The following is a 14,671-nucleotide window of genomic DNA, read 5'->3' on the forward strand; positions in this document are numbered from 1 at the left end:
ATTGGATGTGGCTGCCCATGGAGGCAGTGGATTATCTATCCCTGGAGGTATTTAAGAGATTTGTGGGTTTGGCACTAAGGGACATTGTTTGGTACTGGGACTCAGTGGATCAGGTAGATGGTTGGGCCTGGTGATCCTGAAGATCTTTTCTAACCTAAACAATTCTACAATTCCAAAACCACTGTTAGACTTCATCACAGCAGAACATCTGTATTTCACATCATTTTCGTCTCCATTTATGGATTCTTCTAACACTTAAACTAAATCATACCCATACAAATGGTTAAATACTCACTTGCAGTGTCTCTGTGTGAAGTGTTTTCTTCTTGTGTAGTGGTAGCTGCCTCAAGTGAATATAGTTTCATCATTATAATTGGAGGTGCTGCTAGCAACTTCATTCCCATTTGTAAATGTTTAAACCTGTTAGGGCTGTACAGTATTATGAAAGCATTATTCATGTTTGCTTCTGAGACAGAAAACAGTGAAGAACGCTGCAAGTAACTCAGTTAAGTCTGAAAACGTTAAAAGTAAGAATAATATTGATGGACTAAGATTGCTGAGAATTTTCTGCCTAAAATTTTCTTCTAACTTCACAGTTTTAGTGATCAGTGAGAAGTGAGTACACCCCAGCATATTTATTAAGTATTTTGAGTTAAGAATATCAGGTTTTTTTTCCTGCTTATAAAGAATAAGAGAATTAAAAAAATATATCTGTGAAGATGAAATATTCAGAACAGGAAAATGATATTTAGAAGTAAATTCTGTAAATTTCTTAGAAATAACTTGGCTAAAACAACCGAAGGACGTTTGAGCAGCCTCGGAGAAACATAATATGTGCCATGTGTAAGAAAAGTAAGGAGATATATAGCACGACTGTATTAGGATGGTCTATCTGAAATCTACTGTGACTCATTCCTGGCTAATAAATAACTTTAATTACTGCCAGCAGTTATTTTTAGATGCTTTTGAGGCTGATTTGAAACCTATATAATTCAAATGAATTCCAAATGGCTAAGTGGAATTTCCTTAATTTTTAAGTAACCATATGGTTAGACATGAATGATCTGCTTCTCTCTTCTATGAAGAGAATCTTTTGTTCTGTGACACAGTACTAAAACACATAGCAAGAACAGTCTATGGAAAGTACCAGCAGGAGAGGGGCCCGTTTTTTCATACATGTAAATCAGGATAATCAGAATGTTTCTAGCTGAACTTCAAAAACTTTCCTCTTCCTTCTGTTTCTGCTTGCTGAATTCCTGAACTGGTAGATTTGATCCTAAGTGGCACAGATAGCGTGTGAAAATGTGTCCATATTGATAAAATCATTAGATATTAGGTAGTTTCAATGTTATTTATTTATTTTTTTCCAAGGCAGGGAGTTAAATTTACTAACTACATGGCTTGGAGAGATTTAGGTTAGTGAGGTGTAAACTGGTTGCATCAAAGAGTAAATGCAGTTGATGCACAGCAGTATGAGAAGAGGCAACACACAGCAACCAGCAAAGTTCTGAAGACCAGCCCTGCAGAACTTCAGGACTGATTGTTATTCCCAGCACTTTTGTAAGGAGAAGAAATACTTACTAAACATAGTCACGTAAACATAAATGATAGCTTGCAGAAAAAGAAAAAAAAAAAAAAAAAAAGATCTGATTCTCGCACCTTAAAATGTTCTTTTTCAGATTCTGCACCGTTACATTTGTGTGAACTCTTAAGTTCATATTAGAGAAATAAGGAGGAATCTATTGATCTGATTTGATGATATTGTGGCAACAGGCGTAATCTAAATGGTGCATAGGGGCAGAAGCAAGAAAGGAAGAATACATTTAGAGAAGGAAATATGATTTCTGTAGAAGATGGGATGTATTTAAGAGCACAGACCGAATCAGATATACACAGCAACAAAAATACGTCAAAGAGGATAAAGCTCCAGTGGCATAAACTATATAATATCTGACTGTAGGTGGAATACTAAAAGAACAATAAATGAAGATTTTGCCTGAAAACTAACTCAGTTTACAGAAGGAAAAAGTGATATCTAGCAGGCAGAAACCAGAAGAAAAGACTCACTCTGAAAGGAAGGAAGTGTACATGTTGAATTTTGTGCAGTATTCATGTGCATCAGAGCATTTTAAACAAATCATTACTTTATTGTTATCTGGGAGAAAACGACATCTCCTTTACATGAGTGCAACGTCATCAAAATATGTGGTAGCATAATGGTACACCGACCCTGGCCCATTATTTATAAATTGTCTGAGTTCAGTTCAGAATATGAAATGCAAAACAAAATTTGTGCATCTTTTCTCCTATGTATAGAGAATATAATATATCCAGTCATGGATATCTCATAGATCTGGTGCATTAAACCCCTGAAAATGCTCACAACTAACTGCAGATACATATAAACTGCACACTGTCACTGTTTCTGAAGGTCTTCTCAGTATTTCTTCTCCTAATGCTTTCTTTGTCACAAGTACAGAATACACAAGTAGAGAAATATATTTTAAATAAAATCGTGATAGCATTAACATGATAATGTAGAAATAGTCTGAAAGCAGAAACTGTTTATGCCTGGGCTGTAGCTTATGTCCTGTTTTTGCCAAGACTCAGGATTGCCAAAACAGAGCTACACATCTGCTTTGTGTCTTCTTCCTTCACTGACCTTTTTCACACGTTACACTTGCATCCTGATACTGAGGAATCAGTTTGCTTATGGTAAACTGTAAGATCCAGATCCACAAAAGTCTCTAACTCCTTTTTACAGCCATTCAGTCTAGTCTCAACATGGACTCTTGTCTCCATCTCCTATACTCCTGGGCTTACGCTTCTTTTTGGTGAGGCAGCCCATCAGCAGATGGCATCAGGTAACTTCGCATATTGTACAGCTGTAGTTTGGTACTATCACCTCTCCAGTACCACTAGATTCAAAGCATATTGTTTCACACACTCTTGAGGTGCATCTTTCAATTTCCAGGCTCAAACTGGTGTATAGTGCATTGCAAAGTATGCACTTCAACAGGACTGAGATACATAAATTGCTTGGTGGCATTAGCCCTAAGTGTACTTGGACAGGTTCCACAACTTCAGATTTAGTTCAGTTCCTACTTTTAGCACTATAACTTTTCTAAAATAAACTCCTTGAATCTTTCATTAGCGACGATCAGTGATAGCGACCAATGAATCAGACCAGCATTAAGTATGAAACAGATAATTCCATATGTGATTGATACATTTTTCTTCCCATAAATTAGAAAAAATCTGATTAATTTATTATGATTAAGCCCCATTAAAATTTGAACGATTTACTTGATGAGATTTTTTGTAAAGTGCTTAAGATCATACGTAATTTAGGAGCCTACATTGTAACTGCATCTCAGCACCTTGGAAAAAAAGAGACTCATTGCCTATTTTTATATGAATTGGAATTCATTTTAGGTCTGCATGGGAAAGGTTAATGCTGAATGATGAGGCAGTGTGGCTGAGTGGTTCCCCAGGCAATCACTTGTAAACTGTCTTGGAATCCATCCAAACATGGGGAGTTAGTATTTCCTTACCTGGAAGCAGGATAAACAGTCCAGACACATCCTGATTGCTTGTTGAGCTAAGACATAGGTGCACACATCCCTGCTTCCTCATTCTACTCATTTTGAAAGAAATCAGTGAATGTGCAGGAAGAAAGTCATGGTAAACTGCATTTTTCATTTCACCGAGCTTAACAGGCCAGTGTTATACCCATCCATCAGGCTCTCTTCCCCTGGACTTTCACTGTCCCTTCTCTGTATCTTTCCCGATTGAAGAATTTGAGCAAAGGCATCCATAGCTTATTTTAGGTGAAATTTTAACTAATATCTTATGTTGTGGCACTGCTACTTCAGTCACCTGGTGCATGCTAGAACATCATCTCTCACATATGAATTTAACTGATAACTGGTAGCACTTTTGCAAGCAACCAAAATCCCAGCTTCATCTTCCACAGTTGCTGTCAACTCATATTTCCATTCCTTGTCCCAAGGCACATGGTTTCCCTCTAATGTGCTCCTCTTTTCCAAACTACTTCATCCTCTTCAGGAAGTTCACATCTGCCTAAAGGATATTTCAAGTAACTGGAATATGTCTTGAATGTATGACAGTTGATGCAATTCAAACCTTACAAAATGCAGCGGTTAATTTTTTACAGTTCTCAGTATAATTTGTATCTGTCATTACGAGCAACACCACATGACCTCACATTTCATAGTCATTTTTTTGTAGTCAAAGGATGGTCTGCCAATACTGATAATATGAAATATCTAAAATAAATTCTTGTATTCCAAAAAATCAATATTACCTACCGATATTTTCAGTAAGTTTTCTAGAATTCACGGCTTCGGGTAAAGATCTTGAAATAGCTGCTCCAGCTACTGGGTCTTCATGTATTTCAGGTAGCTTATTAGTGAGCAACAAATTACATTTCTGAAATGGTAATGTTAATTGAAAAACAGTGATTTTCTAATGCTTAGGTGGGGTTACTAGAAATATGAGTTAGTGTGACAGGAAGGTACTGAATGTTTATCTCATGTGCATTAGCACACAGCCAGGATTTAAAACCTGTACGCTTGCACGTATAAATGCAGGTACCATCGATGTATCTGGTAAGAAAAATAAATCATTTATATCTATGCATGTGTACTTATGTTATCAGGTATCCACCTTATGTATCCACTTGTAATATTTCTGCCAAGTCATGTTATTCTAATCACAACACATACATCGATATTTCCTACTAAAGGCCTTTTCTAAGCATAAAATAAATCACTCTACTGGAGAACGGGGTCTGAATTCAAAGAAAGTCAATTCTTTTATTAGTGCAAATGTGTTTGTTATAGCTAGTTGTAAAAGACAACCAATCAGCCATATTTTTCAAATGGATTTATTTTTTTTCTTCTGTAAGGTCAGAGTAAAGAATGTATTTCCCATTGTAGCATCAGATGCTTTAATGTACTCAACTCCTATGCTGAAGGTGAGCTGCCTGGCTGGGGATAATATATAAAAACTGACCAGATATGAAGAAACTAAGTGTGAGATGAAACTGGACATAATCTGGTGTGTTATTTTATAAAACTGATTATATAAAACTAGCTCAGAGCCTAACCAACATTACACTTGGTGTGAATGACGAAACCTCCTCACCTGCTGCAGATGATGTTGCTCTTGCAACAGTTGTTGGCATTCATTTTGTCCAGATCACATCTCCCAAGAAACCCATTACACCCTCTTTCTGCAGTAGATTTTATAACCCCAGAGAACCTAGCAGTGTCACCAGAATCAGAGCAAGCAGGGATCTGTTAGAAATAGGAACATGCAGCCAGAAGCTACTCCCTTGAACAGAAACAAGACCCTGCATGTTATGCAAGCAGTGTGGCCTGCCCAGAGGCTTCCAGGGTAGTTGCATGGTAGCAGCAGCCAGCTGGGTGCTGTATTGTCCTGGGGCAAGGCAGCCAAGTCCAAGAGCTAAATCAGGGGCTGCACATGTGGGTGAGGGTGGCGGAGGAGCTGTATGAGGGGCTGTAATGTTGGAGAAGTTTGAGGAGACAGATGTGAAGAGAGCCATGGGGGATTCGTAGCTAAACTGCCATCTCCTGAAGGAGACCAGAAATCTGTCTGTATATGTTGTGTAGTGTTGAAAAGGGAAAATGCAGTTTAGTTGGGGTTTTAGCCAATTAAAAAAAAATTACTCAAATAAAATGTGGATGGTGTTGCAGTAGGAAAATAAGTTCAAGAATATTAACCTTATCAATCAACATAAATTGGAAAGAACACAGTTCTGGCTTCAAACTCCCAAGTAATTTAAATTTCACATAGACTAAATATATCTACATCTTCAAACAGTATTTTCACTTTGAATAATGTATCTCTTGTGTTTATTTGCTAACTTCCCAACTATAAAATAGATATTTTAGCTATCTGATTCATTACTGTGTCATTTGCTTCAAAGGCATTTTACCTCTACTTCACAAAATTCAATTTTTTCACCACCGTATTTATGCTATGCATATATGAGTATCGAAAGGTAATAATTAGACGCATCTGCTTACATTTGCCAGAAGCAGATGTTAGACAAATTAAAATGAACATAACTATCACTCAACATCATTAAAGAAGCAACTCTATAATAATTTCTGAATTTTGACAGGCAGTTAAATATTCTACATTGGCATATTTATGCTATTTGCAAAAATCTCATGTACAAAAGTATCTTCATATGCAGCTGAATGAAAAATGAATTGTGTAAGTGTTCCAGGTCACAGTTTCTACTTCCATTCACCCTGGAACAGCGAGTTGTCAGCCCTGACAGCAGTGCTTATTAACACCATGCGACAATCACACCAACTCACAAACAACGCAGCAGAATGCCAACTGACTCAATAGAGTACTTCAGGAAGATAAGGACATAGGCGCCATGTTGTTGATTTGGACCAAAAGTTTATGTTAGTATGTTATTTCCAACTCTTGCCTACCGTGAAGGTTTAAGAAGAGTAGAAGAATAGGACTAGGCTAAATCATGGCGTGTCTTTGATATTCGCTTGGCATCAAAATATACAACAGCTCAAGGGTTTCTGAGATCTCTGTGTATTTCTGATTTTAAGTAGTGGGTAAGAGTTGCCCAGTTTAAACACGTGCAACCATATGCATATGTATGAAATAATGAGTATTCTTTCACGTGTTTTGAACTCGACATTTGGTAATCACTTCTGCTGCTCTTTGTATTTTAAAATGTGGAAGTTTTGGGGGAGTTGGACTCAAAGATCTCTTGAGGTCCTTTCCAACCCCTGGAATTCTGTGATTCTGTGGTTCTGCAGTTCTCTTCTACAACACTGATCTTTGTACAGATATCTACAATATATGTCTTAGCTACTTCATTTCCATGCAAAGTCCTTTGTGTTTTGTTCTGTCTTTATGTGGGACATGTTCTGAACCTTTCATTATCCTTTCTGGCAGTTCCTGAGACACTGTTATGCTCTGCCCTGCTGGGGATGAGAACCATAACTGCACTCAGTATTTAATATGTAAATTCACAAAAAAGTTGTAGTACAGTGATATATATTTTTTTAATTTCCTTTCCAAACAGCCTTTATATCTTGTTTGTTTATTCTGAATTCACAGAATATAGAACCGATCTCTTCATAAAACTTCTGATTGATAACACAACGTTTTTTTTCTGGAGTGGTCTTAGTTAGCTCAGAAGCTACAGCTTTTTTTGTAATTAGGATTACTTTTTTTTTCACTATTTGATTCACTTTCCAACAGTATTGAATTTTATCTTTATAATTACCAAGCATTCATAATGCTGCTATCCTTCTGCATCTTTCATTTTGACTGTTCTGAGAAATACTATAGCAAATATAAATAGTTTAATGTGCATCCCCTGTCTGTGCTGTTTATGAGGATAATGACTGGAATGGAGCCCTTATCAGAATCCCGTTCAGGTCTGCTTGTGACCTCTGCTGTTGTGAAAACTGACCATTGGGTTCTGATGTTTGTTTCTTGTATTTTATCTGGTCATTAATCCACGGCTTTGTTGTTCTATAAGGCTTCTTTAGGACCATTTAATGATTTTACATAAGCCTTTAGCAGATCATTACTTATGTAGTTTTGGCTTGTTTTTTGGGTTTTGTTTGGTTGTTTTTGTGTATCTTCTTATTTGTTTCTTCTTATTTAGATGTGACTTCATATTTTTAAATGTGTCTTCTCCCTTCTAATAAAATTATTTAACTGAAATACTGAAGGTAGAATCAAGGATAGGCTGCTTGGGTGAATGTAAGTACACGGTTAGATCATGCAAAGTGATGAGGAAGGCCAAGACCTATTTGGAATTAAATCTGGCCAGGGATGTCAAGGACAACAAGAAGGGCTTCTTCAAATACATCAATATAAAGAGGAAAACTAGGGGAAAATGGAGGCCCACTACTGAATGGAGAAGGGACTCTGGTGGCAGCAGATGCACAGAAAGTAAAGATATCGAATGCTTTATTTGCTTCAGTCTTTACCTACCAAGACCAGACCGTAGAAAAACCTGTCCCCAGAAACCAGGGAGAAAGTCTGGAAGGACAAAGACTCTCCCTGCTTGAAGAGGATTGCATTAGTGATCGTTTAGGCAAACTTGACATCCACAAGTCCATGACTCTAATGGGATGTATCCATGAGTGTTAAGAGAGCTGTTGGACATCATTACTAGGCCACTCTCATCTTTGAAAGGTCATGGCAATCAGGATAAGTGCCTAAGGACTGGAATAAAGCAAATGTCAGCCCAGTCTTCAAAAAGGGCAAGAAGGAGGGCTCAGTCAGCTTCACCTCAGTCTTGGAAAGGTGATGGAACAACTAGTCCTGGAGGGAATCTCTAAGCATGTGAAAAACAAGAACAACTGGCTGCACAGATGAGAAGAGAGCAGTAGATGTTGTCTACTTGTACTTAGCAGTATGTTCATTATGACCTAGAAGACCCTCCTAGAGGGCGGAAGCTGGACTAGATGATCTCCAGAGGTCTCAACTACACTGTGAAATTTCAGTCATTCTTCATTTTTAAACAAAAGTCATTTTTTTTATACAGAGGCCCATGTTATGATAACTGTAAACAATCTTTTCTTCAATTTGGAAACAAGTTTCTTAATTTTTATGTGATTTACTTTTTTAAATTAAATATTATTTTCATGAAACTTTAGACTTGGTTTTAAAAGATTATTTCCTAATGCCATCAGGATTATGGTATAAGCAGCTTTTTGATCCATGATTTATGCACTGCTCACAACCAAGTCTTGTTTTGTTTCACCAAGTTTCACCAAAAACTCTTCAGTGAGTCAGTCATCAGTGGTATCTTTTAGGCTTGTATCACACTTCAACCTGACATTTATCCAGTCTATGTGAGGGTGACTGAAGTTTTTAATTACTAATGTGTTTTTTCACTGCCTCTTAGATCTCTCTTGGCACCTCACTGACACCACTGTCATCTTGATTAGGCAGTGGCAATTTATTTCTATTACTTTTGTAGGCCTGGAGTTTTAATCCATTCAAATCATATATGCAAATTTTTCTTTATCAGTATATCTTTCTTGCCTTATAGTTCATGTTGTGCATTCACACTAATTGCTTGCAGAATTCTACTAAATCTCTGATGTCCATATTACATCAATATTCTCACTTCCAACCAGTTATCCTAGTTCCTTCATTTTATCGTAGCATTTCATTAGCTGCTGGTTGCTTATTTTTCTATGCTTTATTTAAATAGTATTTTTGAGTTTAAGATGAGCTCAACTTTTGTCCTAAGTGAGTTTTACCATCTCCTCTCTATTTCAAGGACATAAATATTTTATCATTTCAGCCCTTTCTGTTTCATCACTCAAAGCCAGAATTTTTTTTTTTAGCATTTTAATTCAGCCCCCTTCTCTTGACTTCCAATTTTATAGTCCCAGCAGCTTTATTTGAACTTTGTTTAGCTATACAGACTTAGTCTGTTCCAAATGTTGTATCTAAACCTTTCATCTCCACACTGATGTCTGAGAGACTGATTCTACTGCCAGTATGAAAAAGCACTGCTGAAACAAGAGCAGAGGTAGATGATCAAGAATATAATTGTCGTATTTGAGGAGGCCATCTGATTATTGTAATGGATGTGCTCTGCAGAATACTAATCTCAGGCTGAAAGCAACATCGTATAATGTACCCTACTAGTGCTCCTTTTAGTCACCCAAAGGCCCAATGGGAAAAATGATTTCTTGCCTCCTAAATGCTCTTTGCTGTGTCTGAGCTATCTGACAATGGCGTATAAATTATGTAGGTAACCAGTGTTTATAGGCTATACCTGTGGTAGGAAGAATCCAGCTGTACGATAACTGAACTTACTTTGCATTTTAGGAGTGTCACTGAAATCAACACATCCACTTAGCTCAGGTGTGTGCAAGTTATTTTTCTGTAGGAAAAGTGTTAACATGCAGCAGATAAACTGTCTAATGAGGGAAAAACTGTTTGTGTATAGGAAATATATAGACCAAGTACAAGGCTCTCAATAATTTCACAAAGATTCCAGGGAAATATTAAAAAATATAAAAATTCACCTTTTGCCCTTCCAGTTGGTACTATGTTAAGAGGAAAGTCGCAGTACACATTTAGTGCTTTCCGCATTTGACCACTTGAAGTAAACACTACAGAATGTATTAACAAATGTTCCTCTTGTGCAGGGATCCTGTATTGCACATATGTGCTGGTGTCAGAAAATAGCCTTGTGGAAAGTATGTTTACTATAGATAGATGGAGGAAATAACCAACATATAATCCACAGCAGGATCAGTTTTGCTCTAAGTGTTCAAAGTAGATACAAACCCCTGGGAATGTCAGCTGTCATCAGAGAGTTCTGCTTTAAAAAAGCCCTGGTATTAAAAATGGAAGTTAGGAAGATCAGTTGTTAAATATGCATTTCATGCTGATCGCTTAGACTTTTCTCTTTGTGGCTTCAGAAGTTGGGCAACAGTGTAGCTTGAAACCCTCCTTACTTTTGCAATGATACATCTTGCTTCCCTAATTGCAAAAGCTATTAGCAGTTCTTTGCAGAGTGTTCAGATCACTTGCAGGAGGGGAAACATCCCCTCAGCAAGCCGTTTTCCTTTAAAATCTCTGAGCCTAATTTTTTAAAGGGCACTGGCAGGGTACACTTTCTTTTCCACTTATTTCACAAGCATCTGTACAGCGAGAAGTTTGTATGTGGGTTGAATATGCTTTCAGTATTTCCTTTTGGATGCAGCATTTGTCTTTTTTTAACTAATTTATTTTGCATTGTTTAGCAGATTTAAAGAGTACAGTTGTCACATGATCTGTTTATCCTGCCTGCAGTAATGAGTTTTTAGAAAAAGCATTGTTTTCCTTTTGGCTTCCCATGCATCCTAATTTTGTCACTGCAAAATGTCAGATTGGACTTAACATTACTGGTAGGGTGAAATTATGAAGTCAGGGAAGCTGGAATGTAAGTAACTGGTCTTGCAGAATAGACATAGACTGAGCACCCCTTGTCTGCCCTGGCAGCCAAGTCCTGTCCCACAGACCCCATGAGCAGGAGCAGGTAGTTGAAGGCACAAGGGCAGCTTCAGCACTGAACAGCCCCCAGAGACAGTCAGGTCAAGGTCAGGATGGAACATGAGCCCATGGCTGGTCTGTGATGGAGGCTGTGGCCAGGCAGGACAGGCCTTCAGGAGTTGCAGCCTGGCCCTGTTGCGGCCTTCCTGGGGCAGAGGCTGGCAGCCCTGGGGTAACATGCCATTCCTGGGGCAGGCTGGGAACAGTGAGGTCTGTGGGTACCCTCTGAGCCCATCACAGCCACACAGCATGTGCTGCAGTATTGATATGTACATGGAGAATGCTTCAAGTTATGCATTGTAAAATCATTTGATGGACAGGAGGTTCTCACTCACTTTCTCAAATGGCATTTTGTTCATACTACCTTTCTTGAGCAGGATTTCCTATAAGAATATTTGGTGGCTCAGATAATCACAGACAGCAAGTATAAATTTGGGCATCGGCTTTTATGCTTTAGCACCAGTGAGACTGGCTGGTTCCCAAGTCAGAAAAACAAATTGATTTGGAGGTGAGAAAATTTAAGATGTTTGAGAGTAAATATTCCTTTTTTAAAACAAAAAGTGTGGATGCGAACAGACATGTATTTCAGTTTTCATTCAAGTGCATGTTTTCTTTAGCCCTCGGTTCCTAAATATAGTGTTGTTTTATTTCTTAACTCTGGGGTGATTAAAAAAATATCACACAAGTTCTGAAGTTTCTTTAAAAAGGTCTTTTGACAATTCCACAGTGGAAAAAAGACTGCAGAATTTTCAGTCTGAAATACGGCATTCACTGAAGATGGTTTTAGATGGCTTTCATGTTCAACGATAGCAAATAAGAATGACATGGAGTTATGTGTTTTGAATACTGCTGCCATAAATGCAATTGTGTACATACAGCTATGGAGGTAGTTAGTAATTCCATCACTGCTGTCCTGGGACACCTTAGAGATACTAAAGGGATTTGATATACAACTGAAAGTAGGGAAGAAATATGACAAATAGCGTCAATGTGTAGAGCTTTCTTTATTTCACTTTTCCTCCAGATTTTTACTGATATTTCAGGTAATGTCAAAGAGAGCTATAATACAACGTATTTCTGGAAAGAATAACATAGAAGCATGACATTCTCTAAAATGAATACCAAATAGATCCCGAATTTTTAATCTTCGTTCCTATCTCACAGCTAGCAAGAAATCCCATAGCTTTAAGATTTTAGGGCACTAGCTCAGTTCTATAACTCAGTGGTGGCACATCCTGTGACTGTGTAGGAGGAACACTCCATTACCTGTCAGTTCCCATCTTTGTAAGGTCAGATGCTTCAATCGTGGGAACCAGCTGACAGCTGATAGAGGCTGATTTTTTTTTCCTCCCTGTAGGTTGTTAGCAGGATTTCAATTAGTGCAATTAAATGTACCTGTTTGCTTGAGGTTCTGTCAGCTCTAAAATAAATAAATTGGCTCTGCATGAAACAGGTTCAGTGTTTCACTAAGCTTAGCTTTATTTTTTTTGCAATCTGATAAGTGGGTTGTTTTTTTTTGTTTTTAGACTATGTATATTATTAATTAATCTCATATCTTTGTTTTCGGGTGTATAATATAAACACTTGAAATTCCTTATTCTTTTCCTTTGTTTTTATTTTTTTGGAGGACTCCATCAGATGGTGATTTTTATGTTTCATCTGTCCATGATCAAGTGGATTTTGATTTCAGTTTACCACACAATCTTGGGCAGCACTGGAGGGGTGTAGTATGCTTATTCTAGCTGGCTTTCTGCCAGCATATTGGAATGTGTTATATCACTGATGTGTAAATTTTTTGTGTATGTTAGCTTCTCATTGATCAGCCCTTTGGGAATAGAAACTCCTGGTTACTTAAAAGTCTCTGGCATCAAGACCTATGATACTCTGAATCAGAAAAAGAATATTCAAAGTACTCTTCCTAATACCTGTAAGGAATTAGATAACATAGACTGTCTTTTTGTCCTGGCTTATGTCCTTGAACTGAAATGTTTGCAGGAACCTTATTTCTGTCTCCATATTTGCATGCCAAAGTTCTAGCCAACTGCTTGCTCTCATGGCAACTAGTGTGCTCTGATGTCTGGATAAAAAGAGCATCCCAAGACTAGGATGGCATCCCCATACACTTATTGCGTGCAAAGGCGTGCGTAAGGGGAGAAGCCAGTGTCCAGCTTTTGAAGGGTAAGCTCCCATGGCTTTAGCAGGAACATGCTGTGGGGCAGACATATCACCTATGATATGGCATGATATGCTGCCTGATTATTCCCTTTCTTCCTGTCCATAAGCTTTTCCTCTCTAATAGTGACCACCACTTCTCCCAAGAAAGCTGGGGAGAATGCTGCTGGGGCTGGTTGCTATGTCAACAATGTGTGCAGAAAGCCCAGTGCTGGTTGGTATGGCAACCTCCTCAGAGCACCAAGAGATGCTCGGTGGGGGAACTGGCTCTTTGGAGATGGGAACTCTTGTGCCAAAGGCTGGGAGAGGACAAGAGTGATGCAGGCTATCATTTATTTATTTGGAAAACTACATTTTGAAGCATCAAATGGGCTTTTTGAGGCTAAATATTTCCTATACCTATCTATAATTCCCTGTGCTTCAGTAGAAGTGGGAAAAAATGATGGTAATTTGTCATAAAGGATATGAAGATGGCATGGATATACAGATGATCAAAGGAAAATTAGTGTAACTGAGATACCTTAACACTGTACTTTCCTAATAGAAGAATATTGTATGCACATGGTAGAGAAAACATGCTATGTTTTCAGCCTGTCATTACTGTAGAGTTTTCAAGTAGTGTTGAACAGTAATCTGAATTGGGATCTCATAGGTGGGATGAATCTTTAATATAACAAGGAGACCACGGAATGTCAGAAGAAGATGTTTTGATAGCATGGGGTATGTGTGCGTGTGTCTGTGCATGTGTCCATCTCCTTCACTTGGGCTGCTTGTGAACTACTAACACCAGTCTCACACAAGGTTCTAACCAGAAAGTTTTTTTATAAAGGCTTTACAGAGCAATAGGCATTCACTGACAACTGACAAAGTAATATATGGTTTATATTGGGAAAATCAAATTGTCAACAGGTAAAATATAATGGATAATATTTTTTTATAGCATGAGTATTTCTGAACCTTTTAGAATGTTTTAAACTCTCAGAAAAAATGCTTTAGTGATGAGCTCAGACACTTGAACAGCATTGCTGGTAAGTTCTGACTTCTGAAGGCTAGCCATTCTCAGTGTCTTTATTATTCATGTTTAATTGTAACTGAATTAATGTGTGAATGAACTGTTTCTCAGGTCTCTTCTGTGTGTATTGGGGCTGTGTTTTACAGCTGTGTGTATTTACAGCTGTGTTGTCAAGTGAAGGATTCATGAGTTTGGCTATGCAATTCACATCAGACTTATTAGAAAGAAAGTAACTCAATCATCAGTGTTTCTAAAATAGCTCCTTATGCTGCAGTGGCCATATCTAATTTTTAGCATTATATGGAACATACAGGAAGGTACCTTTTTCTTACATGGAAACTAAGACGTGGATTTTCTTTCATCTTTTTATCCACAGAATGAGTATTT

At 37.8% G+C, this 14,671-nt stretch overlaps 1 protein-coding gene across 2 annotated transcripts in view; it reads left to right on the plus strand.

Moving 5' to 3' along the window:
* Positions 1 to 13,525: 13,525 nt before the first annotated feature.
* The window catches only part of GABRB3 (gamma-aminobutyric acid type A receptor subunit beta3), a 34,341-nt gene continuing 33,195 nt past the window's right edge, over positions 13,526 to 14,671 (plus strand). Inside the window, exon 1 of one of the 2 annotated variants that reach the window (XM_032441575.1) lies at positions 13,526 to 14,300. Coding sequence is in view for 1 of the 2 variants with exons in the window: in XM_032441573.1 (XP_032297464.1) it covers positions 13,988 to 13,992 (5 nt within the window). In the remaining variant the exon portion in view is untranslated. The remainder of the gene's footprint in view (positions 14,301 to 14,671) is intronic. The other variant, XM_032441573.1, reaches the window with a different exon arrangement.

Source organism: Coturnix japonica, chromosome 1 (genome assembly GCF_001577835.2).
Source record: "Coturnix japonica isolate 7356 chromosome 1, Coturnix japonica 2.1, whole genome shotgun sequence".
Classification (NCBI taxonomy): Eukaryota; Metazoa; Chordata; class Aves; order Galliformes; family Phasianidae; genus Coturnix; species Coturnix japonica.